The sequence below is a fragment of the Anopheles maculipalpis genome, chromosome 2RL, assembly GCF_943734695.1.
Source record: "Anopheles maculipalpis chromosome 2RL, idAnoMacuDA_375_x, whole genome shotgun sequence".
Lineage (NCBI taxonomy): Eukaryota > Metazoa > Arthropoda > Insecta > Diptera > Culicidae > Anopheles > Anopheles maculipalpis.
Genome location: NC_064871.1, coordinates 52258641 through 52285411, shown reverse-complemented (window position 1 = coordinate 52285411; position 26771 = coordinate 52258641). Strand labels below are relative to the sequence as shown.

Below are 26771 nucleotides of genomic sequence, written 5' to 3'. Positions count from 1 at the left end.
TCATTTGCTTATCTAATAACTTGATCACATTTATATGTACAGCTATTTACACACAGTCTTCTTATTCGACTTGGGGCACTAGCAAAGTTGGCAGTTGCTGCTTCTGCTTAGTCCACCTCCTCTACTGTCGGTCCCGAGCGTCCACCGAAACCACCCGCTTGCTGTCCACAGCTAGTCGGAGCCGGGCCTGCTTCCGATTGCTGATGCAACTTCGTCATGATCGGACTGCAGGCTCGCGTAAGCTCCTGCATCTTGTGATCGTACTCTTCCTTCTCTGCCATACTGTTGCCATCGATCCAGCGCAGAGTCTCGTTGCATCGGTCTTCCACCGTTTTGCGATCGCTTTCGCTCAGCTTCGATCCGGCTGATTCGAGCGATTGCTTCAGGCTGAAACAGTACGCCTCGAGCTGATTGCGAGCGGCGACACGCTCACGCTGCTTTTCATCCTCCTCGCGGAACCGCTCCGCCTCGGCCAGCATACGATCGATGTCCGCCTGCGACAAGCGGCCCTTGTCGTTCTTGATCGTGATGTTTTTCTCCTTGCCAGTGCTCATTTCCTTCGCCGACACGTTCAGAATACCGTTGGCGTCGAGATCGAACGTGACCTCGATCTTTGGTACACCGCGCGGTGCCGGTGGAATGCCCGACAGGTCGAACTGGCCCAGCAGATTGTTGTCCTTGGTCATTGCTCGCTCACCCTCAAACACCTGGATCGACACGCCCGGCTGGTTGTCGGCGTAGGTCGAGAAGGTCTGTGTCTGTTTGCACGGGATGCGCGAGTTCCGCTCGATGAGCTTCGTCATCACTCCGCCGGCCGTTTCGATTCCCAGCGATAGTGGGGCCACATCGACCAACAGTACGTCCTGGATCTTTTCGTCCTTGTCACCGCTAAGAATGGCCGCCTGTACTGCCGCACCGTAAGCTACCGCTTCGTCCGGGTTGATCGATAGATTCAAGGATTTGCCGCAGAAGAAGTTCTGCAACAGCGACTGTACCTTCGGAATGCGGGTAGAGCCGCCCACCAGCACGATGTCGTGAATCGAGCTCTTGTCCATCTTTGCGTCCGCCAGAGCTTTCTCCACTGGGTGCAGCGTGGAACGGAACAGATCCGAACACAGCTCCTCGAACCGTGCACGGCTGATTTTCGTGTAGTAGTCGATTCCATCCATTAGGGCGTCGATCTCGATCGTTGCCTCCGTGCTGGAGGAAAGCGTTCGCTTCGCTCTCTCACAGGCCGTCCTCAAGCGTCGTAGCGCTCGGGCATTCTTTGAAAGGTCCTTCTTAAACTTGCGCTTGAATTCCTCCACGAAGTGTGCCACCATCCGATTGTCGAAGTCTTCACCTCCCAGATGTGTATCGCCGGCAGTGGCTCGCACCTCGAACAGCGAACCCTCATCGATCGTCAGAATGGACACATCGAACGTTCCTCCGCCCAGATCGAATATCAATACGTTGCGCTCTCCCTTCAGGTTCTTGTCCAGCCCGTAAGCCAACGCGGCCGCCGTCGGTTCGTTGATGATGCGCATCACATTCAGACCCGCGATGGCACCGGCATCCTTCGTCGCCTGTCGCTGGCTGTCGTTGAAGTAGGCTGGAACTGTGATGACGGCGTTCTTCACTGAGTGGCCCAGATATGCTTCGGCCGTTTCCTTCATCTTCGTCAGCACCATCGAGCTGATCTCCTCCGGTGCAAACGTCTTGCGCTCTCCTTTGAATTCCACCTGAATCTTTGGCTTGCCGCAGTCGTTCGTCACCGTGAACGGCCAGTGTTTCAGATCGGCCTGAATCTTTGGGTCGTCATACCGGCGTCCGATCAGCCGTTTGGCATCGAACACTGTGTTGGTGGGGTTCATGGCCACCTGGTTCTTGGCCGCATCGCCGATAAGCCGTTCCGTGTCCGAAAATGCAACATAGCTTGGGGTCGTCCTGTTACCCTGGTCGTTGGCAATGATTTCCACCTTTCCATGCTGAAACACTCCGACGCACGAGTACGTCGTGCCCAAGTCGATTCCAATTGCAGACGGCATTTTCACTCACTGTTTTTATTTCACTGTATGTATTTTTCACCTCACAAACTTCACTTCTATTCACCTTTAACACTTTCGGTACGATAAATTCGCTTTGTGCGTCTTGTGGAACAATTCACAATTCAAACAGTTTGTTCACTTGGGATTTTCTCTTGCTAAAGTTAGCGCTCGTTTGCTTTTCACTCTCGATTTGTTATTCTCTGAATGACGCTCACTGCTCGAAACACGGCTATATATATGAAACCTTTCAGTTTCTAGAAACATCGCCAACTCTCTCGAACCAACCAGAAACTGCTCGAATGCTCTCTCGAACGTGCGCGAGAGTGCTCGAATGCGCTCGCGTTTCATGGATGTAATGCATTGTCTCGGCTATCTCGGTACGGTGTAATGGTTAACGAACACCTGCCCGTACACGGTGTATCATTCTTATTTTATGTGCTAATCGAAACTAATTGTTTGTACTGCGCTAGTACAGGAATGATTTTACATCTGCAAACATCTACAATGTGTATTGCATCATATAAAATGCATATGCCTAATAAATGTGTTCTCACTCACATCTCACAGTTATGAGTTTCCAAGCATTTCTCATTAAGTATGTATCGCCTGTTGGAGACGTTATTTTAGACGCGTAGCTAAATATAGAATCGACGCATTGAAACGTGCTGGAAAATGTTTGCATTAAATTATACGATGGTTTGGTTGTTTGATATTATTGTATTATTATTAATTCATCAAAGTTTCTTCAATTATTTAATTATGAAAACTTATGTAGCCACTTGCAGCACAATAATTTAATTGACGAAAAGCAGATCAAAGCAGATCATGAGAAACACCACTGTGATCTCATAAATGTAAAGTGGAGATCGTCGAACATTAATTGAGACAAATATGCAGAAAATTGACAGAACATCAACGAGAAAAGGAGACGAGGTACAATTGGAACGACAAACAGTCGCTCAGGCCAGAGATTGGGAGAAAAAATGTGATGTCAATATTGCAATGACCTGTCGATTCAACGAGTACGCAAGGCACTTTGACTACAACTTGAGTATCAGAGCTTTTAAGGACAGGATAAGAGAGAAATTGACATAGAAAATAAGAATATATGTAACGCAGTTTCAGGTGCCATGCTATTGTTAAGCCTGCATGGCGGACGGATAAATTAACCAACAATGAAAAAAATTATTCATTGTGCCTTTTTCGTATTTGGTTTCGTAGGTCTGATTTTGTAACTATAAATATAAGATAGGTTTATGCTTCGTTTAAGATTTGTACAGGCGCAATGGCAAATGAAAATAATTTGAGACAATTAAATAAATAAATAATAAAAATAAACGTTGTGTTATCATACAAACTTGTCTGGAGTACAATAGTGTTCGGAATAGTGAAGGATATAGGATACGTCATTGATAAACAGAAGGAAAAGGACCCCCGCTGTTCGAATGAATGGAGAAAATCTAACATGAATCTAACTTGACGTTGTACGTAGAGAACCCACAAGAATAGATTCGAGAAGAGTCAAAAAGCGGATCGAGAACCCAAATCTTTTAAGTTTGGCTAAGAGCAAATAGTACTGAACAGCAATACGGTCAGGCCGTTCTAACGGAATAAAAAAAGTGCTGAACTTTGTCAAAGGTCGACGACTAACAATCTGTTTGGCTCATGGTTGACGATACAAGTTGGATTAGGATGGTAACAATCGATCCTCATGGCAAGAAACCATGCTGATTTGAACTGAACCAAGCTTTGTACAAAATATAATCTATTATGAATATCGGAAACGTTGACACACATTTCCAGATGTCAGGGAAGGCACCGGAAGGATAAGAGATGTTAAACAATTGAGAAAGAGAGGCGGTTAAGGCTGTGCTGCAGTTTTTGAAAACAGAAGCGATATATGTTTCTTCTTTTGTGTATAGGAGCTTTGAGTCTCTGAGACTACATTCGCCTCTCCTTAGAAGCCAGAATACCATCTCAAACATGGCAAAAATACAGCTTTCACTCTTAGGTAGGTTTTCAATTCTTCCATGGATCCTTAACATCCACACTCATTAATTTATCATGTGTCCATCACTCGCTTGACACTATCACGTGCAGTGTTGCCCAAAACTATAAGGTTACCTCTCAATTCAGTTTCAAACTACTGCTCTTGATATACATATGTATTAGGGACATAAATTCTATTTCTATATCAATATGTTAAAAGTATTAACAATTTCTCATAACTTTCATGATATTTCAGTTATCCTGTGTTAGATTGGGTGTCGACCCAGTTTTATTTAGCAATTTGGAACATTACCAAACGAAGGCTGTTATTGAACTGCTCATCGGTTCCTTCGTCGCACCCAATGATGAGTACGGTTGCACAGCATTTAGTCAACTGAACATGATTGCATATTGGCTATGTTTGCGTCAGAATGGTGAAAAGTGGAACACAGTCAATTTTATAATATTACCGTTTTCTAAGGATCTTTAACCAAATTTTACAAACATTTACAACAAACAGCTTTACTCAATTTTATACGTTTACATTTATACATATACGTAGTAGGAAAGATCATGCACTGCAACTGCAGTAAGAACGCTCCAAAGATATATTTGAAAACAAGAAAGAACGTCAAACAGCAAACCATGGCATGTCTACGGCAATAAACAACAAATAACAATGTTGAGTTCTTTGGGTCGTTACACATAATTATTTCTTTCAACATTATAATAAACACAATTCTTTCAAAATTATATGAAAAAAACAGGAAATAAGTTCAACTACAAGTATTGCATTCTTTTAATAAATATTATAATTTATTGTTTCTCGATGAGTATCTTTGTTCTTTACATCTCTAAACCTTAATGCATTATTTGCTTATCTAATAACTTGATCACATTTATATGTACAGCTATTTACACACAGTCTTCTTATTCGCCTTGGGGCACTAGCAAAGTTGGCAGTTGCTGCTTCTGCTTAGTCCACCTCCTCTACTGTCGGTCCCGAGCGTCCACCGAAACCACCCGCTTGCTGTCCACAGCTAGTCGGAGCCGGGCCTGCTCCCGATTGCTGATGCAACTTCGTCATGATCGGACTGCAGGCTCGCGTAAGCTCCTGCATCTTGTGATCGTACTCTTCCTTCTCTGCCATACTGTTGCCATCGATCCAGCGCAGAGTCTCGTTGCATCGGTCTTCCACCGTTTTGCGGTCGCTTTCGCTCAGCTTCGATCCGGCTGATTCGAGCGATTGCTTCAGGCTGAAACAGTACGCCTCGAGCTGATTGCGAGCGGCGACACGCTCACGCTGCTTTTCATCCTCCTCGCGGAACCGCTCCGCCTCGGCCAGCATACGATCGATGTCCGCCTGCGACAAGCGGCCCTTGTCGTTCTTGATCGTGATGTTTTTCTCCTTGCCAGTGCTCATTTCCTTCGCCGACACGTTCAGAATACCGTTGGCGTCGAGATCGAACGTGACCTCGATCTTTGGTACACCGCGCGGTGCCGGTGGAATGCCCGACAGGTCGAACTGGCCCAGCAGATTGTTGTCCTTGGTCATTGCTCGCTCACCCTCAAACACCTGGATCGACACGCCCGGCTGGTTGTCGGCGTAGGTCGAGAAGGTCTGTGTCTGTTTGCACGGGATGCGCGAGTTCCGCTCGATGAGCTTCGTCATCACTCCGCCGGCCGTTTCGATTCCCAGCGATAGTGGTGCCACATCGACCAACAGTACGTCCTGGATCTTTTCGTCCTTGTCACCGCTAAGAATGGCCGCCTGTACTGCCGCACCGTAAGCTACCGCTTCGTCCGGGTTGATCGATAGATTCAAGGATTTGCCGCAGAAGAAGTTCTGCAACAGCGACTGTACCTTCGGAATGCGGGTAGAGCCGCCCACCAGCACGATGTCGTGAATCGAGCTCTTGTCCATCTTTGCGTCCGCCAGAGCTTTCTCCACTGGGTGCAGCGTGGAACGGAACAGATCCGAACACAGCTCCTCGAACCGTGCACGGCTGATTTTCGTGTAGTAGTCGATTCCATCCATTAGGGCGTCGATCTCGATCGTTGCCTCCGTGCTGGAGGAAAGCGTTCGCTTCGCTCTCTCACAGGCCGTCCTCAAGCGTCGTAGCGCTCGGGCATTCTTTGAAAGGTCCTTCTTGAACTTTCGCTTGAATTCCTCCACGAAGTGTGCCACCATCCGATTGTCGAAGTCTTCGCCTCCCAGATGTGTATCGCCGGCAGTGGCTCGCACCTCGAACAGCGAACCCTCATCGATCGTCAGAATGGACACATCGAACGTTCCTCCGCCCAGATCGAATATCAATACGTTGCGCTCACCCTTCAGGTTCTTGTCCAGCCCGTAAGCCAACGCGGCCGCCGTCGGTTCGTTGATGATGCGCATCACATTCAGACCCGCAATGGCACCGGCATCCTTCGTCGCCTGTCGCTGGCTGTCGTTGAAGTAGGCTGGAACTGTGATGACGGCGTTCTTCACTGAGTGGCCCAGATATGCTTCGGCCGTTTCCTTCATCTTCGTCAGCACCATCGAGCTGATCTCCTCCGGTGCAAACGTCTTGCGCTCTCCTTTGAATTCCACCTGAATCTTTGGCTTGCCGCAGTCGTTCGTCACCGTGAACGGCCAGTGTTTCAGATCGGCCTGAATCTTTGGGTCGTCATACCGGCGTCCGATCAGCCGTTTGGCATCGAACACTGTGTTGGTGGGGTTCATGGCCACCTGGTTCTTGGCCGCATCGCCGATAAGCCGTTCCGTGTCCGAAAATGCAACATAGCTTGGGGTCGTCCTGTTACCCTGGTCGTTGGCAATGATTTCCACCTTTCCATGCTGAAACACTCCGACGCACGAGTACGTCGTGCCCAAGTCGATTCCAATTGCAGACGGCATTTTCACTCACTGTTTTTATTTCACTGTATGTATTTTTCACCTCACAAACTTCACTTCTATTCACCTTTAACACTTTCGGTACGATAAATTCGCTTTGTGCGTCTTTGTGGAACAGTTCACAATTCAAACAGTTTGTTCACTTGGGATTTTCTCTTGCTACAGTTAGCGCTCGCTTGCTTTTCACTCTCGATTTGTTATTCTCTGAATGACGCTCACTGCTCGAAACACGGCTATATATATGAAACCTTTCAGTTTCTAGAAACATCGCCAGCCCTCTCGAACCAACCAGAAACTGCTCGAATGCTCTCTCGAACGTGCGCGAGAGTGCTCGAATGCGCTCGCGTTTCATGGATGTAATGCATTGTCTCGGCTATCTCGGTACGGTGTAATGGTTAACGAACACCTGCCCGTACACGCTGTAACATTCTTATTTTATGTGCTAATCGAAACTAATTGTTTGTACTGCGCTAGTACAGGAATGATTTTACATCTGCAAACATCTACAATGTATATTGCATCATATAAAATGCATATGCCTATTTAATGTGTTCTCACTCACATCTCACAGGTATGAGTTTCCAAGCATTACTCATTACGTATGTATCGCCTGTTGGAGACGTTATTTTAGACGCGTAGCTAAATATAGAATCGACGCATTGAAACGTGCTGGAAAATGTTTGCATTAAATTATACGATGGTTGGGTTGTTTGATATTATTGTATTATTATTAATTGATCAAAGTGTCTTCAATTATTTAATTATGAAAATTTATGTAGCCACTTGCAGCAAAATAATTTAATTGACGAAAAGCAGATCAAAGCAGATCATGAGAAACACCACTGTGATCTCATAAAATGTAAAGCGATCCGTGTGTCATTACCGGTGATCCATAATAGATATTATCTTTCAATTTGATAGGTGAAGGAGATCGTCGAACATTAATTGAGACAAATATGCAGAAAATTGACAGAACATCAACGAGAAAAGGAGACGAGGTACAATTGGAACGACAAACAGTCGCTCAGACCAGAGATTGGGAGAAAAAATGTGATGTCAATATTGCAATGCACCTGTCGATTCAACGAGTACGCAAGGCACTTTGACTACAACTTGAGTATCAGAGCTTTTAAGGACACGATAAGAGAGAAATTGACATAGAAAATAAGAATATATGTAACGCAGTTTCAGGTGCCATGCTATTGTTAAGCCTGCATGGCGGACGGATAAATTAACCAACAATGAAAAAAATTATTCATTGTGCCTTTTTCGTATTTGGTTTCGTAGGTCTGATTTTGTAACTATAAATATAAGATAGGTTTATGCTTCGTTTAAGATTTGTACAGGCGCAATGGCAAATGAAAATAATTTGAGACAATTAAATAAATAAATAATAAAAATAAACGTTGTGTTATCATACAAACTTGTCTGGAGTACAATAGTGTTCGGAATAGTGAAGGATATAGGATACGTCATTGATAAACAGAAGGAAAAGGACCCCCGCTGTTCGAATGAATGGAGAAAATCTAACATGAATCTAACTTGACGTTGTACGTAGAGAACCCACAAGAATAGATTCGAGAAGAGTCAAAAAGCGGATCGAGAACCCAAATCTTTTAAGTTTGGCTAAGAGCAAATAGTACTGAACAGCAATACGGTCAGGCCGTTCTAACGGAATAAAAAAAGTGCTGAACTTTGTCAAAGGTCGACGACTAACAATCTGTTTGGCTCATGGTTGACGATACAAGTTGGATTAGGATGGTAACAATCGATCCTCATGGCAAGAAACCATGCTGATTTGAACTGAACCAAGCTTTGTACAAAATATAATCTATTATGAATATCGGAAACGTTGACACACATTTCCAGATGTCAGGGAAGGCACCGGAAGGATAAGAGATGTTAAACAATTGAGAAAGAGAGGCGGTTAAGGCTGTGCTGCAGTTTTTGAAAACAGAAGCGATATATGTTTCTTCTTTTGTGTATAGGAGCTTTGAGTCTCTGAGACTACATTCGCCTCTCCTTAGAAGCCAGAATACCATCTCAAACATGGCAAAAATACAGCTTTCACTCTTAGGTAGGTTTTCAATTCTTCCATGGATCCTTAACATCCACACTCATTAATTTATCATGTGTCCATCACTCGCTTGACACTATCACGTGCAGTGTTGCCCAAAACTATAAGGTTACCTCTCAATTCAGTTTCAAACTACTGCTCTTGATATACATATGTATTAGGGACATAAATTCTATTTCTATATCAATATGTTAAAAGTATTAACAATTTCTCATAACTTTCATGATATTTCAGTTATCCTGTGTTAGATTGGGTGTCGACCCAGTTTTATTTAGCAATTTGGAACATTACCAAACGAAGGCTGTTATTGAACTGCTCATCGGTTCCTTCGTCGCACCCAATGATGAGTACGGTTGCACAGCATTTAGTCAACTGAACATGATTGCATATTGGCTATGTTTGCGTCAGAATGGTGAAAAGTGGAACACAGTCAATTTTATAATATTACCGTTTTCTAAGGATCTTTAACCAAATTTTACAAACATTTACAACAAACAGCTTTACTCAATTTTATACGTTTACATTTATACATATACGTAGTAGGAAAGATCATGCACTGCAACTGCAGTAAGAACGCTCCAAAGATATATTTGAAAACAAGAAAGAACGTCAAACAGCAAACCATGGCATGTCTACGGCAATAAACAACAAATAACAATGTTGAGTTCTTTGGGTCGTTACACATAATTATTTCTTTCAACATTATAATAAACACAATTCTTTCAAAATTATATGAAAAAAACAGGAAATAAGTTCAACTACAAGTATTGCATTCTTTTAATAAATATTATAATTTATTGTTTCTCGATGAGTATCTTTGTTCTTTACATCTCTAAACCTTAATGCATTATTTGCTTATCTAATAACTTGATCACATTTATATGTACAGCTATTTACACACAGTCTTCTTATTCGCCTTGGGGCACTAGCAAAGTTGGCAGTTGCTGCTTCTGCTTAGTCCACCTCCTCTACTGTCGGTCCCGAGCGTCCACCGAAACCACCCGCTTGCTGTCCACAGCTAGTCGGAGCCGGGCCTGCTCCCGATTGCTGATGCAACTTCGTCATGATCGGACTGCAGGCTCGCGTAAGCTCCTGCATCTTGTGATCGTACTCTTCCTTCTCTGCCATACTGTTGCCATCGATCCAGCGCAGAGTCTCGTTGCATCGGTCTTCCACCGTTTTGCGGTCGCTTTCGCTCAGCTTCGATCCGGCTGATTCGAGCGATTGCTTCAGGCTGAAACAGTACGCCTCGAGCTGATTGCGAGCGGCGACACGCTCACGCTGCTTTTCATCCTCCTCGCGGAACCGCTCCGCCTCGGCCAGCATACGATCGATGTCCGCCTGCGACAAGCGGCCCTTGTCGTTCTTGATCGTGATGTTTTTCTCCTTGCCAGTGCTCATTTCCTTCGCCGACACGTTCAGAATACCGTTGGCGTCGAGATCGAACGTGACCTCGATCTTTGGTACACCGCGCGGTGCCGGTGGAATGCCCGACAGGTCGAACTGGCCCAGCAGATTGTTGTCCTTGGTCATTGCTCGCTCACCCTCAAACACCTGGATCGACACGCCCGGCTGGTTGTCGGCGTAGGTCGAGAAGGTCTGTGTCTGTTTGCACGGGATGCGCGAGTTCCGCTCGATGAGCTTCGTCATCACTCCGCCGGCCGTTTCGATTCCCAGCGATAGTGGTGCCACATCGACCAACAGTACGTCCTGGATCTTTTCGTCCTTGTCACCGCTAAGAATGGCCGCCTGTACTGCCGCACCGTAAGCTACCGCTTCGTCCGGGTTGATCGATAGATTCAAGGATTTGCCGCAGAAGAAGTTCTGCAACAGCGACTGTACCTTCGGAATGCGGGTAGAGCCGCCCACCAGCACGATGTCGTGAATCGAGCTCTTGTCCATCTTTGCGTCCGCCAGAGCTTTCTCCACTGGGTGCAGCGTGGAACGGAACAGATCCGAACACAGCTCCTCGAACCGTGCACGGCTGATTTTCGTGTAGTAGTCGATTCCATCCATTAGGGCGTCGATCTCGATCGTTGCCTCCGTGCTGGAGGAAAGCGTTCGCTTCGCTCTCTCACAGGCCGTCCTCAAGCGTCGTAGCGCTCGGGCATTCTTTGAAAGGTCCTTCTTGAACTTTCGCTTGAATTCCTCCACGAAGTGTGCCACCATCCGATTGTCGAAGTCTTCGCCTCCCAGATGTGTATCGCCGGCAGTGGCTCGCACCTCGAACAGCGAACCCTCATCGATCGTCAGAATGGACACATCGAACGTTCCTCCGCCCAGATCGAATATCAATACGTTGCGCTCTCCCTTCAGGTTCTTGTCCAGCCCGTAAGCCAACGCGGCCGCCGTCGGTTCGTTGATGATGCGCATCACATTCAGACCCGCGATGGCACCGGCATCCTTCGTCGCCTGTCGCTGGCTGTCGTTGAAGTAGGCTGGAACTGTGATGACGGCGTTCTTCACTGAGTGGCCCAGATATGCTTCGGCCGTTTCCTTCATCTTCGTCAGCACCATCGAGCTGATCTCCTCCGGTGCAAACGTCTTGCGCTCTCCTTTGAATTCCACCTGAATCTTTGGCTTGCCGCAGTCGTTCGTCACCGTGAACGGCCAGTGTTTCAGATCGGCCTGAATCTTTGGGTCGTCATACCGGCGTCCGATCAGCCGTTTGGCATCGAACACTGTGTTGGTGGGGTTCATGGCCACCTGGTTCTTGGCCGCATCGCCGATAAGCCGTTCCGTGTCCGAAAATGCAACATAGCTTGGGGTCGTCCTGTTACCCTGGTCGTTGGCAATGATTTCCACCTTTCCATGCTGAAACACTCCGACGCACGAGTACGTCGTGCCCAAGTCGATTCCAATTGCAGACGGCATTTTCACTCACTGTTTTTATTTCACTGTATGTATTTTTCACCTCACAAACTTCACTTCTATTCACCTTTAACACTTTCGGTACGATAAATTCGCTTTGTGCGTCTTGTGGAACAGTTCACAATTCAAACAGTTTGTTCACTTGGGATTTTCTCTTGCTACAGTTAGCGCTCGCTTGCTTTTCACTCTCGATTTGTTATTCTCTGAATGACGCTCACTGCTCGAAACACGGCTATATATATGAAACCTTTCAGTTTCTAGAAACATCGCCAGCCCTCTCGAACCAACCAGAAACTGCTCGAATGCTCTCTCGAACGTGCGCGAGAGTGCTCGAATGCGCTCGCGTTTCATGGATGTAATGCATTGTCTCGGCTATCTCGGTACGGTGTAATGGTTAACGAACACCTGCCCGTACACGCTGTAACATTCTTATTTTATGTGCTAATCGAAACTAATTGTTTGTACTGCGCTAGTACAGGAATGATTTTACATCTGCAAACATCTACAATGTATATTGCATCATATAAAATGCATATGCCTATTTAATGTGTTCTCACTCACATCTCACAGGTATGAGTTTCCAAGCATTACTCATTACGTATGTATCGCCTGTTGGAGACGTTATTTTAGACGCGTAGCTAAATATTGATGTAATATGATCGCGCACACACGCACTGTCGGACTGCATCGGCTGCATGCGCGGTCACATTGCTCTAGTAGGGAATGTCCGTTCTCCCGAAATCAAGGTGGGAACTTTCGAATCGGTATCGCCTTTGATCGTCCAGGCGATCATAGAAATCTGGAAGAGATTTCCCTTACTGGATTGTTGGAGACATCGAGGCCTTACCTTGGGTAGGGGGACTCTCGAAGCTCATGAACTAAAACGCAATTATTTTGTGGATAGGTTGTTCTAGTCTTGGCGGTCCGATCGAACATCCTCGTCCAAAACTATTTCGCTTTTATTTATACCATAATTTTGTTGGGTTTTTTTTGACAATTTTCTTGTTATAAAAAATAGGGTTGAAATAATTATTTGTTTTCTGTCGACGTCCGTTCAATTTGGTAATTTGATTAAAGTCGGTTCGGCGTGGGAACCAACATGACGAGTTTGGTTCAGCGTTAGCAATAAGTTGTATTTGGAGACGTTCTTTCCTGTTTTGGGGTCTCATTGCTAGTGTGTTATTTGTTACTTGTTTGTCATGAGTTGTGAGAAGTGCTACGTTTGCACGTAATGTGTTTGAACAGCGGTGCGGTTGATTGCTTCGCTTGCATAAAATGTGTCGCCAATAAATTCACATTGGGTATGCCTAAAGTTATCTATTTGGTGTTTAATTGCTGACCACTGTCTGTACTCGCAAAGGTGAGTGTCTAGACGTTTTTGAATCAATATCGTATTGCATAGCGTTACGCGATAGCTGGGTGCGCTGGTCAATGTTTGGTTGTTTTGTTTTAAGCGTGCGCTTGGTCAAACTGCTAGATGTGCATTTCTTGCGTTCTTGGTTAATGCAAGTTGTTTGTTGAATTGTTGAACTTTTGTTCACCGCATGTTGTTATGTAACGCTTGTCATATGCGAGATAATCTATGCTCTAGTGAGATGTTTAGCAGATATGCTACATAGAATCGACGCATTGAAACGTGCTGGAAAATGTTTGCATTAAATAATACGATGGTTGGGTTGTTTGATATTATTGTATTATTAATAATTCATCAAAGTGTCTTCAATTATTTAATTATGAAAATTTATGTAGCCACTTGCAGCAAAATAATTTAATTGACGAAAAGCAGATCAAAGCAGATCATGAGAAACACCACTGTGATCTCATAAAATGTAAAGCGATCCGTGTGTCATTACCGGTGATCCGTAATAGATATTATCTTTCAATTTGATAGGTGAAGGAGATCGTCGAACATTATTTGAGACAAATATGCAGAAAATTGACAGAACATCAACGAGAAAAGGAGACGAGGTACAATTGGAACGACAAACAGTCGCTCAGACCAGAGATTGGGAGAAAAAATATGATGTCAATATTGCAATGCACCTGTCGATTCAACGAGTACGCAAGGCACTTTGACTACAACTTGAGTATCAGAGCTTTTAAGGACAGGATAAGAGAGAAATTGACATAGAAAATAAGAATATATGTAACGCAGTTTCAGGTGCCATGCTATTGTTAAGCCTGCATGGCGGACGGATAAATTAACCAACAATGAAAAAAAATATTCATTGTGCCTTTTTCGTATTTGGTTTCTTAGGTCTGATTTTGTAAGTATAAATATAAGGTAGGTTTATGCTTTGTTTAAGATTTGTACAGGCGCAATGGCAAATGAATATAATTTGAGATAATTAAATAAATAAAAATAAAAATAAACGTTGTGTTATCATGCAAACTTGTCTGGAGTACAATAGTGTTCGGAATAGTGAAGGATATAGGATACGTCATTGATAAACAGAAGGAAAAGGACCCCCGCTGTTCGAATGAATGGAGAAAATCTAACATGAATCTAACTTGACGTTGTACGTAGAGAACCCACAAGAATAAATTCGAGAAGAGTCAATAAGCGGATCGAGAACCCAAATCTTTTAAGTTTGGCTAAGAGCAAATAGTACTGAACAGCAATACGGTCAGGCCGTTCTAACGGAATAAAAAAGTGCTGAACTTTGTCAAAGGTCGACGACTAACAATCTGTTTGGCTCATGGTTGACGATACAAGTTGGATTAGGATGGTAACAATCGATCCTCATGGCAAGAAACCATGCTGATTTGAACTGAACCAAGCTTTGTACAAAATATAATCTTTTATGAATATCGAAAACGTTGACACACATTTCCAGATGTCAGGGAAGGCACCGGAAGGATAAGATATGTTAAACAATTGAGAAAGAGAGGCGGTTAAGGCTGTGCTGCAGTTTTTGAAAACAGAAGCGATATATGTTTCTTCTTTTGTGTATAGGAGCTTTGAGTCTCTGAGACTACATTCGTCTCTCCTTAGAAGCCAGAATCCCATCTCAAACATGGCAAAAATACAGCTTTCACTCTTAGAAAGTTTTTCAATTCTTCCATGGATCCTTAACATCCACACTCATTAATTTATCATGTGTCCATCACTCGCTTGACACTATCACGTGCAGTGTTGCCCAAAACTATAAGGTTACCTCTCAATTCAGTTTCAAACTACTGCTCTTGATATACATATGTATTAGGGACATAAATTCTATTTCTATATCAATATGTTAAAAGTATTAACAATTTCTCATAACATTCATGATATTTCAGTTATCCTGTGTTAGATTGGGTGTCGACCCAGTTTTATTTAGCAATTTTGAACATTACCAAACGAAGGCTGTTATTGAACTGCTCATCGGTTGCTTCATCGCACCCAATGATGAGTACGGTTGCATAGCGTTTAGTCAACTAAACATGATTGCATATTGGCTATGTTTGCGTCAGAATGGTGAAAAGTGGAACAGAGTCAATTTTCTAATATTACCGTTTTCTAAGGACCTTAACCAAATTTTACAAACATTTACAACAAACAGCTTTACTCAATTTTATACATTTGCAAAATTTCTAGTAGCAAGATCATGCACTGCAACTGCAGTAAGAACGCTCCAAAGATATATTTGAAAACAAGAAAGAACATCAAACAGCAAACCATGGCATCCTACGGCAATAATCAACAAATAACAATGTTGAGTTCTTTGGGTTATTACACATACTTATTTCTTTCAACATTATAACAAACACAATTCTTTCAAAATTATTTGAAAAAACAGGAAATAAGTTCAACTACAAGTATTGTATTCTTTTAATAAATATTATTGTAGTGTCGTAAGTATAGGTAGTATGTAAGCGTATAGTGGAAGCGTTAGATGTAAGTACATGTATGTATTAGTAAGAAGGAGAATAAACCGGACAGTCATAAAACAGCACTTGAAGGATCAACACCTAACTCCATAACAGTGGGCGACGAGGATAAAGCGAACCTTAAAAGTCAAATGATTAGTCATGTCGTTAATCGGTGAAGTCGAACCATTTGTCATGGGTGAAAGCATCAAGGAGTACTTGGAAAGAATGGATATTTTTTTCCAAGTGAACGAAGTCGAATCATCGAAGAAAACAATAATGTTGTTAACCTTGGGTGGAGCGTCGCTGTACAGTCTTATATCAAAGCTAGTGTTACCTGAACAGCCAAAGACGGTAAACTACGAGAAGCTGTGCGTTAAGCTACAAGACCAGCTGGAACAGAAAGTCAACATAGTGGCGGAACGTTTCAACTTCAGAAACTGTCTACAAAAGGATCAGTCGGTTGCGGAGTACATAGTAGAATTAAAAGCGCTTGCACAATCGTGTAAGTTCACGTGTTGTTTAGCGGAAAGTTTGCGAGATCAACTAGTAGCTGGTGTTCGAGACGAAGGATTGAGAAAACGTCTTCTACGAGAATCGGACTTAACATTCGTGAGTGCAGAAAATATAGCCAGAACGTGGGAAGCTGCTGATGAACAAAATGAAACATTTACATCGAAAGAGAAACAGAGGGAAATGGCGGCGATTAAGTGCGCGCCAAAACGAAGCGTCGGTCCGAAAGTGCACTACTACCCTGGAAGCAGTACACCTTTACACCAACAGAGCAGAGCGCACAAGCAAGAAATGAAGTGTTACAGATGTGGAAGATCACATAATCCACAGACATGTCCTGCGCGTATGTGGCAGTGTTTCAACTGCAAAAAATATGGTCATGTGTCGTCGTGTTGCCGAAGTACGAATGTGCAGAGTTTGAGGTCGGAACAAAAGGATGTGTTACTAACACGCATATCCGAAGATAGAGCGATTAGTGGTCCAGAAGTGTGCGTATTGAAAATCAATGGTATAAACATTGCGTTTGAGATAGACTGCGGTGCGTGTAATACAGTCATACCGGAGAATGTGTACCGGAAAGAATTTGCAAATATCGAGTTAGAACAAACACATTTGCGTTTTATTACTGCATCAGGTCAAAGTTTAACACCGTTAGGAAAAATACGTGTAAATGTAAGCACCAAAAGTAAAACGGTCAGTTTAGAAATCACAGTAATTCCAACCGAAAACAAAGGGAATCCTCTACTAGGTCGTGATGCATTAGATATATTATTTCCAAATTGGAGAAAAAGTTTCAATTTAAATCAAATTTATACAGATAAATGGCATGATGAGATGAAAAAGATGTTTCCGAATCTAACAAATAGTAATCATAAAGACGCGATAGAAGGATTCGAAGCTAATTTAGTGTTAAACCCAACTATACACCCGTTTTTCACAAAGCGTATTCAGTCCCGTATGCTCTAATAGAAAAAGTAGAAGCAAACCTAGATAAATTAGTGGATGATGGTATATTAGTACCAACACGTACTTCAGCGTGAAAGCTATTGAGATAATGGTCCTTCTTTTGGTTCAGAAAAATTTGTATTGTTTTTAAGAGCAAAAGGCATAAAAATCAGTAAGTCTCCTCCGTACCACCCACAGTCGAACGGGTTGGCCGAGAGAGCGGTTAGGACAGTAAAAGACAAGCTGAAGAAGTATTTGTTGGATATGAGATTGAAACCATTAAGTCTACAAAGGAAGCTAAATCATCTTCTAATCAGTTATAGAAATAGTCCATGTACGGTTACCAAAGTAACGCCATCAGAAAGAGTATTTTGTTACGTACCACATACGTTAGTAGCGAAATTAAACCCTAGGAAAGGACATGAAAGACAAACATCGAGTAAAGAAGAGTCAAGAAGACTTGTTCCAATGGTGAAATATCAAGATCATTATAAAGAAGAAGAAGAAGTCTATTACAAAAACCACTTTAAGGAATACGTGAGATGGATTCCAGCGATAATAAAGAAGAAGATAAGTAGTCTAAGATATTTAATAAGTCTAAATGGAGTAGTACGATTGGTACATGCAAATCAAATAAGGAAAAAGGATAAAGGAATGTATAAAAATGTTGTCGTAATACCAAGAAATGAAAATAAGTCATTTAAAAGGAAAAGGAGTGAGTCTAGTCCTCCACCTTTAAGACGGTCGAAAAGGTTGGAAGGACAACCTAGATTAAAGTATCGGAGATAGAAGTAAACTTTGTTTAAGGGGGAGAATGTAGTGTCGTAAGTATAGGTAGTATGTAAGCGTATAGTGGAAGCGTTAGATGTAAGTACATGTATGTATTAGTAAGAAGGAGAATAAACCGGACAGTCATAAAACAGCACTTGAAGGATCAACACCTAACTCCATAACGATTATAATTTATTGTTTCTCGATGAGTATCTTTGTTCTTTACATCTGTAAACCTTAATGCATTATTTGCTTATCTAATAACTTGATCACATTTATATGTACAGCTATTTACACACAGTCTTCTTATTCGCCTTGGGGCACTAGCAAAGTTGGCAGTTGCTGCTTCTGCTTAGTCCACCTCCTCTACTGTCGGTCCCGAGCGTCCACCGAAACCACCCGCCTGCTGTCCACAGCTAGTCGGAGCCGGGCCTGCTCCCGATTGCTGATGCAGCTTCGTCATGATCGGACTGCAGGCTCGCGTAAGCTCCTGCATCTTATGATCGTACTCTTCCTTCTCTGCCATACTGTTGCCATCGATCCAGCGCAGAGTCTCGTTGCATCGGTCTTCCACCGTTTTGCGATCGCTTTCGCTCAGCTTCGATCCGGCTGATTCGAGCGATTGCTTCAGGCTGAAACAGTACGCCTCGAGCTGATTGCGAGCGGCGACACGCTCACGCTGCTTTTCATCCTCCTCGCGGAACCGCTCCGCCTCGGCCAGCATACGATCGATGTCCGCCTGCGACAAGCGGCCCTTGTCGTTCTTGATCGTGATGTTTTTCTCCTTGCCAGTGCTCATTTCCTTCGCCGACACGTTCAGAATACCGTTGGCGTCAAGATCGAACGTGACCTCGATCTTTGGTACACCGCGCGGTGCCGGTGGAATGCCCGACAGGTCGAACTGGCCCAGCAGATTGTTGTCCTTGGTCATTGCTCGCTCACCCTCAAACACCTGGATCGACACGCCCGGCTGGTTGTCGGCGTAGGTCGAGAAGGTCTGTGTCTGTTTGCACGGGATGCGCGAGTTCCGCTCGATGAGCTTCGTCATCACTCCGCCGGCCGTTTCGATTCCCAGCGATAGTGGGGCCACATCGACCAACAGTACGTCCTGGATCTTTTCGTCCTTGTCACCGCTAAGAATGGCCGCTTGTACTGCCGCACCGTAAGCTACCGCTTCGTCCGGGTTGATCGATAGATTCAAGGATTTGCCGCAGAAGAAGTTCTGCAACAGCGACTGTACCTTCGGAATGCGGGTAGAGCCGCCCACCAGCACGATGTCGTGAATCGAGCTCTTGTCCATCTTTGCGTCCGCCAGTGCTTTCTCCACTGGGTGCAGCGTGGAACGGAACAGATCCGAACACAGCTCCTCGAACCGTGCACGGCTGATTTTCGTGTAGTAGTCGATTCCATCCATTAGGGCGTCGATCTCGATCGTTGCCTCCGTGCTGGAGGAAAGCGTTCGCTTCGCTCTCTCACAGGCCGTCCTCAAGCGTCGTAGCGCTCGGGCATTCTTTGAAAGGTCCTTCTTAAACTTGCGCTTGAATTCCTCCACGAAGTGTGCCACCATCCGATTGTCGAAGTCTTCACCTCCCAGATGTGTATCGCCGGCAGTGGCTCGCACCTCGAACAGCGAACCCTCATCGATCGTCAGAATGGACACATCGAACGTTCCTCCGCCCAGATCGAATATCAATACGTTGCGCTCACCCTTCAGGTTCTTGTCCAGCCCGTAAGCCAACGCGGCCGCCGTCGGTTCGTTGATGATGCGCATCACATTCAGACCCGCAATGGCACCGGCATCCTTCGTCGCCTGTCGCTGGCTGTCGTTGAAGTAGGCTGGAACTGTGATGACGGCGTTCTTCACTGAGTGGCCCAGATATGCTTCGGCCGTTTCCTTCATCTTCGTCAGCACCATCGAGCTGATTTCCTCCGGTGCAAACGTCTTGCGCTCTCCTTTGAATTCCACCTGAATCTTTGGCTTGCCGCAGTCGTTCGTCACCGTGAACGGCCAGTGTTTCAGATCGGCCTGAATCTTTGGGTCGTCATACCGGCGTCCGATCAGCCGTTTGGCATCGAACACTGTGTTGGTGGGGTTCATGGCCACCTGGTTCTTGGCCGCATCGCCGATAAGCCGCTCCGTGTCCGAAAATGCAACATAGCTTGGAGTCGTCCTGTTACCCTGGTCGTTGGCAATGATTTCCACCTTTCCATGCTGAAACACTCCGACGCACGAGTACGTCGTGCCCAAGTCGATTCCAATTGCAGACGGCATTTTCACTCACTGTTTTTATTTCACTGTATGTATTTTTCACCTCACAAACTTCACTTCTATTCACCTTTAACACTTTCGGTACGATAAATTCGCTTTGTGCGTCTTGTGGAACAGTTCACAATTCAAACAGTTTGTTCACTTGGGATTTTCTCTTGCTACAGTTAGCGCTCGCTTGCTTTTCACTCTCGATTTGTTATTCTCTGAATGACGCTCACTGCTCGAAACACGGCTATATATATGAAACCTTTCAGTTTCTAGAAACATCGCCAACCCTCTCGAACCAACCAGAAACTGCTCGAATGCTCTCTCGAACGTGCGCGAGAGTGCTCGAATACGCTCGCGTTTCATGGATGTAATGCATTGTCTCGGCTATCTCGGTACGGTGTAATGGTTAACGAACACCTGCCCGTACACGCTGTATCATTCTTATTTTATGTGCTAATCGAAACTAATTGTTTGTACTGCGCTAGTACAGGAATGATTTTACATCTGCAAACATCTACAATGTATATTGCATCATATAAAATGCATATGCCTAATTAATGTGTTCTCACTCACATCTCACAGGTATGAGTTTCCAAGCATTACTCATTACGTATGTATCGCCTGTTGGAGACGTTATTTTAGACGCGTAGCTAAATATAGAATCGACGCATTGAAACGTGCTGGAAAATGTTTGCATTAAATTATACGATGGTTGGGTTGTTTGATATTATTGTATTATTAATAATTCATCAAAGTGTCTTCAATTATTTAATTATGAAAATTTATGTAGCCATTAGCAGCCAATTAATTTAATTTATAAATTAAATTTATTTATTATGCTTATTGCTTATAATAATTCTTATTCTTTATTATAATTTCTTATAGGTTAATCATCATTTCATCATCATCATCATGAACATAATAAAAAATAAAAATAAATGTGATGTAATCGTACAAACTTGTCCGGACAGTGTCCGGAGTTGTGAAGGATATAGGATACATCATTGATAAACAGAAAGAAAAGGAAAGCACTAAGGAAACTGTCCTGAGGACCCCCGACGATCGAATGAATGGAGAGAATCTAACATGAATCTAACTTGACGTTCTACGTAGAGGACCCACAAGCAAAGATTCGAGAAGAGTCCCTAAGCGGATCGAGAACCCAAATCTTTTAAGTTTGGCTAAAAGCAAAAAGTGTTGAACAGTAATACAGTCAGGCCGTCCTAAGGGAATAAAAAAAGTGTTGAACTTTGTCAAAGGCCGACGAAAAATCACTGTAGACAACACCGACCTGAAAGTTCTGTTGTCAGTGAATGTAGCAATAACGCACTGATATGGGTATGGTCCGACACCTCTTGAATGTTAATAAAGGATCTCCATACCCTATTCCGACTCAATACGTCCACGGCGTACAGAATGGTAACATATCTCTGCAAATATGTGAGCTTGGATACACGGGGAAACCCAACCCCTTGGGAAGCTGGGTTATATAGCTAAAATAAACGGGGAGGGGGGGGGGGGGGGGGATGGTGGATAACTAGCGTCTGTTCTCCATGTTAGGGGCGGCTGGTTGTCCTTCTGTCCTGGCATCCTACGGGACTTTAATCAGCTAGGATGCGTAGGCCCTCCGACGAGACAGGGGGTTGGAGGAGAGGCCTTGCAAGCCACCCCTAATACAATTGCAACGAACGGGACGGGACGGACGGGAGGAGGTATTTAAACCCAAGACAGGAAATTTCAGTGCCCATCAGCTGACGAAGCTGAGACAACGGGCTTCAGCTTGTGAACTTTGCCTCCTCAAAGCACATGACCATTCGCAGCACCTTCTTCCAGCACGCAACTCGCTCCAGGTACAGTGTGGTGGTGTCCCTCAATGACCACTGGCATATGGTGGAGCAATCCATCAGCAACACAGCCGAGCGAACAATTGTCCGCGTGACACGTAACCAGAGGAAAGAATGGTTTGATGATGAGTGCAGGCGAACACTATCCAAGAAGAACGCAGCGCGTACTCGCATGCTAAAGCGCGAGACCCGGTAAAACGTGGAACGAGACCCGGTAGAACGTACAGACGACTAAGGAGGCAGCAGATTCGGCTCTTCAAGGACAAGAAGCGGAGTTTCGAAGCGCCGGACGAACAACTGATGCAGCAGTTATCCCAGTCGGGGGAAACTCGCAAGTTGTTGAATGCGGTACGGGGCGGTTTTACTCCCATGATCGCTGTGTGCCGCAGCGAGGAAGGAGATGTCCTGTCGGACGAGCGAGAGGTGATCAACAGGTGGAAGCGCTACTTCGACAGACACCTTAATGGAACAGATGCAGGAGGCATCGATCTAGGCGCAGGAAGCAGAGGAGAGCAGTATTACGACAGCCAGTAGGACGATGACGAGGGACCCCCGCCATCCTTGGACGAAGTCATCAGTGCCATCAAACAGCAGAAATGATTCAAGTTCAAGATGGGTCCGGAGAGGTTTTCCGCTATCTGTGCTGTGCTAACTTCCGGGCCATCACATTCATGAATGCTGCCTAAAAGATCCTGTCCCGAATACTCTTCTGCAAACTGGAACCCCTTGCTATATGTTTCGTCGGAATCTACCAAGCTGGATTTGTTGGAGGCAAAACGACAACCGACCAAATCTTTACTCTACGGCAGATCCTCCAAAAATGCCGGGAGCACCAGATCCCTACGCACCACCTGTTCATTGACTTCAAGGCGGCCTACGATACCATTCCCTGGGAAGGTGGTACGGCTGCTAAACGCCACTATGGACGGGGTGCAGTGCAAGGTGAGAGTTTCGAGCATGCTGTCGGAATCGTTCGTATCTCTCCGGGGTCTGAGGCAAGGAGACGAACTCTCCTGATTGTTGTTCAACATCGCTCTGGAGGGTGTCATGCGAAGCGCGGGCTTCGACATCCGGGGCATGATTTTCACCTGATCTCTCCAATTCCTTGGCTTCGCGTCTGACATCAACTCTTGATATACATATTAGGGACATAAATTCTATATCTACAGGGTGTTCATTAAGTTCGAATACAACTTTTCATCGATTTGTAGTTGTGCACTCTGTGTATTCTGTGTATTAATGATGGTGTCAGCTGTAGTATCATGTATAGGCTAACCGTTGCATGTGGTGTCGACTAACTGTCACTTACTTTGTAAACACTGTGCACGATGAAAGAGTATCGCGATCTTTTAGTAAAATTGTTTGTCCGATGTGAACAGCCCGGTGGCAGCACATATTCCGGCGGTTGAAATCTCACGGGGTGAAGCGGAATTTTATTTATACTACCATCCGCCGGTACCGGGAGACAGGCTCGACCAATGACCGTACAAGATTCGGGCAGTCGGTTCGGTGAGGACGCCAGCAGTCATCAACGTGGTGAGGGAGCAGATTCGTCGAAAAATGACCCACTCAATCCGGAGGACTGCTGCTGACCTGAATGTGTCAATCGGGACGACGCACACTATTATGACGAAAGACCTAGGATACAAGCCGTACAAGAATCGTAAAGTACATGGAGTAACGGAAGCTGCAAAGAAGAATAGGCTGCACAGATGCAAATTGATACTTTCGCGGCACGCAGGTCAGGTGTTCGTGTTTTCCTATGAGAAACTCTTTGTTTTCGAACAGCCGCACAATGTTCAAAATCGAACAAGACAACAAGACTGCGCTCCGGCCCACACGGCTAATATCGTCCAACCATTTTGTCAGGAGAATTTGACAGGGTTTCTAGATAAGATTTCATGGTCGCCCAATTCCCCGGATCTCAATCCCCTTGATTACTAAGTATGATCATACATGCTGGCCAAGCAAAGCGAGTATAAAGTGAACACAGTCGATCAATTCAAGAACGTTATTTCCAAGATCTGGCACGACATACCGATGGAACAGGTGCGTGCCGCGTGCGTTTCGTTTGAGAAACGTCTCAAGCTCGTAATAAATTACAAAGGGAGGGTGCTCCTTCCTAATATGCCAAAAATATGGCAACTAAACATGGCTTCCAGGAAAAAAATACTCAAACAAATAATATTTTACGTTTACAACAATATCTCATAACTTTCATGATATTTCAGTTATCCTGTGTTAGATTGTATGTCGACCCAGTTTTACATATTTAGCAATTTCGAACATTACCAACCGAAGGCTGTTATTGAACTGCTCATCGGTTCCTTCGTCGCACCCAATGATGAGTACGGTTGCACAGCATTTAGTCAACTGAACATGACTACATATTGGCTATGTTTGCGTGAGAATGGTGAAAAGTGGAACAGAGTCAATTTTCTAATATTACCGTTTTCTAAGGACCTTAACCAAATTTTACAAACATTTACAACAAACAGCTTTACTCAATTTTATACGTTTACATTTATACATATACGTAGTAGGAAAGATCATGCACTGCAACTGCAGTAAGAACGCTCCAAAGATATATTTGAAAACAAGAAAGAACATCAAACAGCAAACCACGGCATGCCTACGGCAATAATCAACAAATAACAATGTTGAGTTCTTTGGGTCATTACACATACTTATTTCTTTCAACATTATAATAAATACAATTCTTTCAAAATTATTTGAAAAAACAGGAAATAAGTTCAACTACAAATATTGCATTCTTTTAATAAATATTATAATTTATTGTTTCTCGATGAGTATCTTTGTTCTTTACATCTCTAAACCTTAATGCATTATTTGCTTATCTAATAACTTGATCACATTTATATGTACAGCTATTTACACACAGTCTTCTTATTCGCCTTGGGTCACTAGCAAAGTTGGCAGTTGCTGCTTCTGCTTAGTCCACCTCCTCTACTGTCGGTCCCGAGCGTCCACCGAAACCACCCGCTTGCTGTCCACAGCTGGTCGGAGCCGGGCCTGCTCCCGATTGCTGATGCAGCTTCGTCATGATCGGACTGCAGGCTCGCGTAAGCTCCTGCATCTTGTGATCGTACTCTTCCTTCTCTGCCATACTGTTGCCATCGATCCAGCGCAGAGTCTCGTTGCATCGGTCTTCCACCGTTTTGCGGTCGCTTTCGCTCAGCTTCGATCCGGCTGATTCGAGCGATTGCTTCAGGCTGAAACAGTACGCCTCGAGCTGATTGCGAGCGGCGACTCGCTCACGCTGCTTTTCATCCTCCTCGCGGAACCGCTCCGCCTCGGCCAGCATACGATCGATGTCCGCCTGCGACAAGCGGCCCTTGTCGTTCTTGATCGTGATGTTTTTCTCCTTGCCAGTGCTCATTTCCTTCGCCGACACGTTCAGAATACCGTTGGCGTCGAGATCGAACGTGACCTCCTTTGAATTCCACCTGAATCTTTGGCTTGCCGCAGTCGTTCGTCACCGTGAACGGCCAGTGTTTCAGATCGGCCTGAATCTTTGGGTCGTCATACCGGCGTCCGATCAGCCGTTTGGCATCGAACACTGTGTTGGTGGGGTTCATGGCCACCTGGTTCTTGGCCGCATCGCCGATAAGCCGCTCCGTGTCCGAAAATGCAACATAGCTCGGGGTCGTCCTGTTACCCTGGTCGTTGGCAATGATTTCCACCTTTCCATGCTGAAACACTCCGACACACGAGTACGTCGTGCCCAAGTCGATTCCAATTGCAGACGGCATTTTCACTCACTGTTTTTATTTCACTATATGTATTTTTCACCTCACAAACTTCACTTCTATTCACCTTTAACACTTTCGGTACGATAAATTCGCTTTGTGCGTCTTGTGGAACAATTCACAATTCAAACAGTTTGTTCACTTGGGATTTTCTCTTGCTACAGTTAGCGCTCGTTTGTTTTTCACTCTCGATTTGTTATTCTCTGAATGACGCTCTCTGCTCGAAACACGGCTATATATATGAAACCTTTCAGTTTCTAGAAACATCGCCAACCCTCTCGAACCAACCAGAAACTGCTCGAATGCTCTCTCGAACGTGCGCGAGAGCGCTCGAATGCGCTCGCGTTGAGTGTTTTTGCGCGTTGATTTTGTGCCTCGCCTGAAGATACAATAAAAGCAACAAAAAAAAAAGTTTGTTTCACACAATATTATTGCAATAATTATTGAAAACCTAAGTATGATAAAAAGTAACTTTTCTTCCGGCCAATTTATGTTTAAGTAACTTTTTTTTTTATTTAATCACTTATATGACCTCAGTTTAGAAGCAATCAACATAAGAGCTGCTAAAAAAATCGTTTAGAATAATTGCGATTTTTTGGTCGTGCGTTTATTAATTTCGGATCGTTCAAAATTATAAGAAAAATACAAAAAATTCACTTTGTCTATGCTTTTCATAATATATCAAAGTTAGTTTTGTTTTTATTGTTCTTAAATTTATGTAAATCTCTTATAAACAACGTACATATCGGGGTTTGCGTTCCGCAAACCCTTCGCAAGAGATAGGAAATGTTTATTCTGCACAAGATCACATTTTCTACTTGGAGTGGAAAGTTGCTTCTTATCCATTCCAACCGAATTGGGTATACACACAGGGGATCAGTAATTAAACTTCTAGGATTAAATAATTTATAAAGTGTGTGACATGTTCTTGGAATTGTCAATGGGCTAATAATTTTGCTAATAAT

The 26771-nt window shown here is 44.3% G+C and overlaps 8 protein-coding genes across 14 annotated transcripts in view; 2 read left to right on the top strand and 6 right to left on the bottom strand.

The window, feature by feature from the left end:
• LOC126557136 (double-strand-break repair protein rad21 homolog) overlaps positions 1–26771 on the top strand; it is a 435365-nt gene that overhangs the window by 311726 nt on the left and 96868 nt on the right. The gene's annotated exons all lie outside the window — the stretch shown is intronic.
• Positions 104–25870, bottom strand: LOC126557395 (heat shock protein 70 A1-like). Of its 4 annotated transcripts, none has more exons than XM_050213161.1 (2): positions 25850–25870; positions 104–2050 (listed from the first exon to the last, which is right to left on the bottom strand). In XM_050213161.1, the coding sequence occupies exon 2, from the start codon at positions 2025–2027 to the stop codon at positions 108–110; it is 1920 nt and encodes a 639-aa protein (XP_050069118.1). In that variant the 5' UTR covers positions 2028–2050; positions 25850–25870; the 3' UTR covers positions 104–107. The 4 variants fall into 4 exon arrangements, with proteins under 4 accessions (XP_050069118.1, XP_050069119.1, XP_050069117.1 ...); XM_050213162.1 differs by lacking the exon at positions 25850–25870 and adding an exon at positions 20248–20268; XM_050213160.1 differs by lacking the exon at positions 25850–25870 and adding an exon at positions 11901–11921.
• Positions 4989–25870, bottom strand: LOC126557394 (heat shock protein 70 A1). Of its 3 annotated transcripts, none has more exons than XM_050213158.1 (2): positions 25850–25870; positions 4989–6935 (listed from the first exon to the last, which is right to left on the bottom strand). In XM_050213158.1, the coding sequence occupies exon 2, from the start codon at positions 6910–6912 to the stop codon at positions 4993–4995; it is 1920 nt and encodes a 639-aa protein (XP_050069115.1). In that variant the 5' UTR covers positions 6913–6935; positions 25850–25870; the 3' UTR covers positions 4989–4992. The 3 variants fall into 3 exon arrangements, with proteins under 3 accessions (XP_050069115.1, XP_050069114.1, XP_050069113.1); XM_050213157.1 differs by lacking the exon at positions 25850–25870 and adding an exon at positions 20248–20268; XM_050213156.1 differs by lacking the exon at positions 25850–25870 and adding an exon at positions 11901–11921.
• On the bottom strand, positions 9937–25870 carry LOC126557392 (heat shock protein 70 A1). Of its 2 annotated transcripts, none has more exons than XM_050213153.1 (2): positions 25850–25870; positions 9937–11883 (listed from the first exon to the last, which is right to left on the bottom strand). In XM_050213153.1, exon 2 carries the CDS (start codon positions 11858–11860, stop codon positions 9941–9943), a length of 1920 nt encoding a protein of 639 aa, XP_050069110.1. In that variant the 5' UTR covers positions 11861–11883; positions 25850–25870; the 3' UTR covers positions 9937–9940. The 2 variants fall into 2 exon arrangements, with proteins under 2 accessions (XP_050069110.1, XP_050069109.1); XM_050213152.1 differs by lacking the exon at positions 25850–25870 and adding an exon at positions 20248–20268.
• LOC126567248 (uncharacterized) lies at positions 15902–18262 on the top strand. The gene is made up of 4 exons (XM_050223479.1): positions 15902–16583; positions 16621–16634; positions 17414–17820; positions 18223–18262. The coding sequence occupies exons 1-4, from the start codon at positions 15902–15904 to the stop codon at positions 18260–18262; spliced, it is 1143 nt and encodes a 380-aa protein (XP_050079436.1).
• LOC126557393 (heat shock protein 70 A1) lies at positions 18284–25870 on the bottom strand. Its single transcript, XM_050213155.1, has 2 exons — positions 25850–25870; positions 18284–20230 (listed from the first exon to the last, which is right to left on the bottom strand). The coding sequence occupies exon 2, from the start codon at positions 20205–20207 to the stop codon at positions 18288–18290; it is 1920 nt and encodes a 639-aa protein (XP_050069112.1). The 5' UTR covers positions 20208–20230; positions 25850–25870; the 3' UTR covers positions 18284–18287.
• On the bottom strand, positions 24985–25484 carry LOC126559603 (heat shock protein 70 B2-like; the record flags this gene model as incomplete). The annotated part of the gene is made up of 1 exon (XM_050215773.1): positions 24985–25484. A coding segment is annotated over one exon (495 nt), but the record flags the coding sequence as incomplete, so codon positions are not given.
• On the bottom strand, positions 25486–25810 carry LOC126567247 (heat shock protein 70 A1-like; the record flags this gene model as incomplete). The annotated part of the gene is made up of 1 exon (XM_050223478.1): positions 25486–25810. A coding segment is annotated over exon 1 (324 nt), but the record flags the coding sequence as incomplete, so codon positions are not given.

Coding starts and splice junctions, on each gene's coding strand:
- LOC126557395 (XM_050213161.1), bottom strand. CDS start 2,027: ATGCCGTCTGCAATTGGAATCGACTTGGGCACGACGTACTCGTGCGTC.
- LOC126557394 (XM_050213158.1), bottom strand. CDS start 6,912: ATGCCGTCTGCAATTGGAATCGACTTGGGCACGACGTACTCGTGCGTC.
- LOC126557392 (XM_050213153.1), bottom strand. CDS start 11,860: ATGCCGTCTGCAATTGGAATCGACTTGGGCACGACGTACTCGTGCGTC.
- LOC126567248 (XM_050223479.1), top strand. CDS start 15,902: ATGGGTGAAAGCATCAAGGAGTACTTGGAAAGAATGGATATTTTTTTC. Junction 17,821..18,222: donor AGGAAAAAGGATAAAGGAAT/GTATAAAAATGT, acceptor TTATATGTACAG/CTATTTACACACAGTCTTCT.
- LOC126557393 (XM_050213155.1), bottom strand. CDS start 20,207: ATGCCGTCTGCAATTGGAATCGACTTGGGCACGACGTACTCGTGCGTC.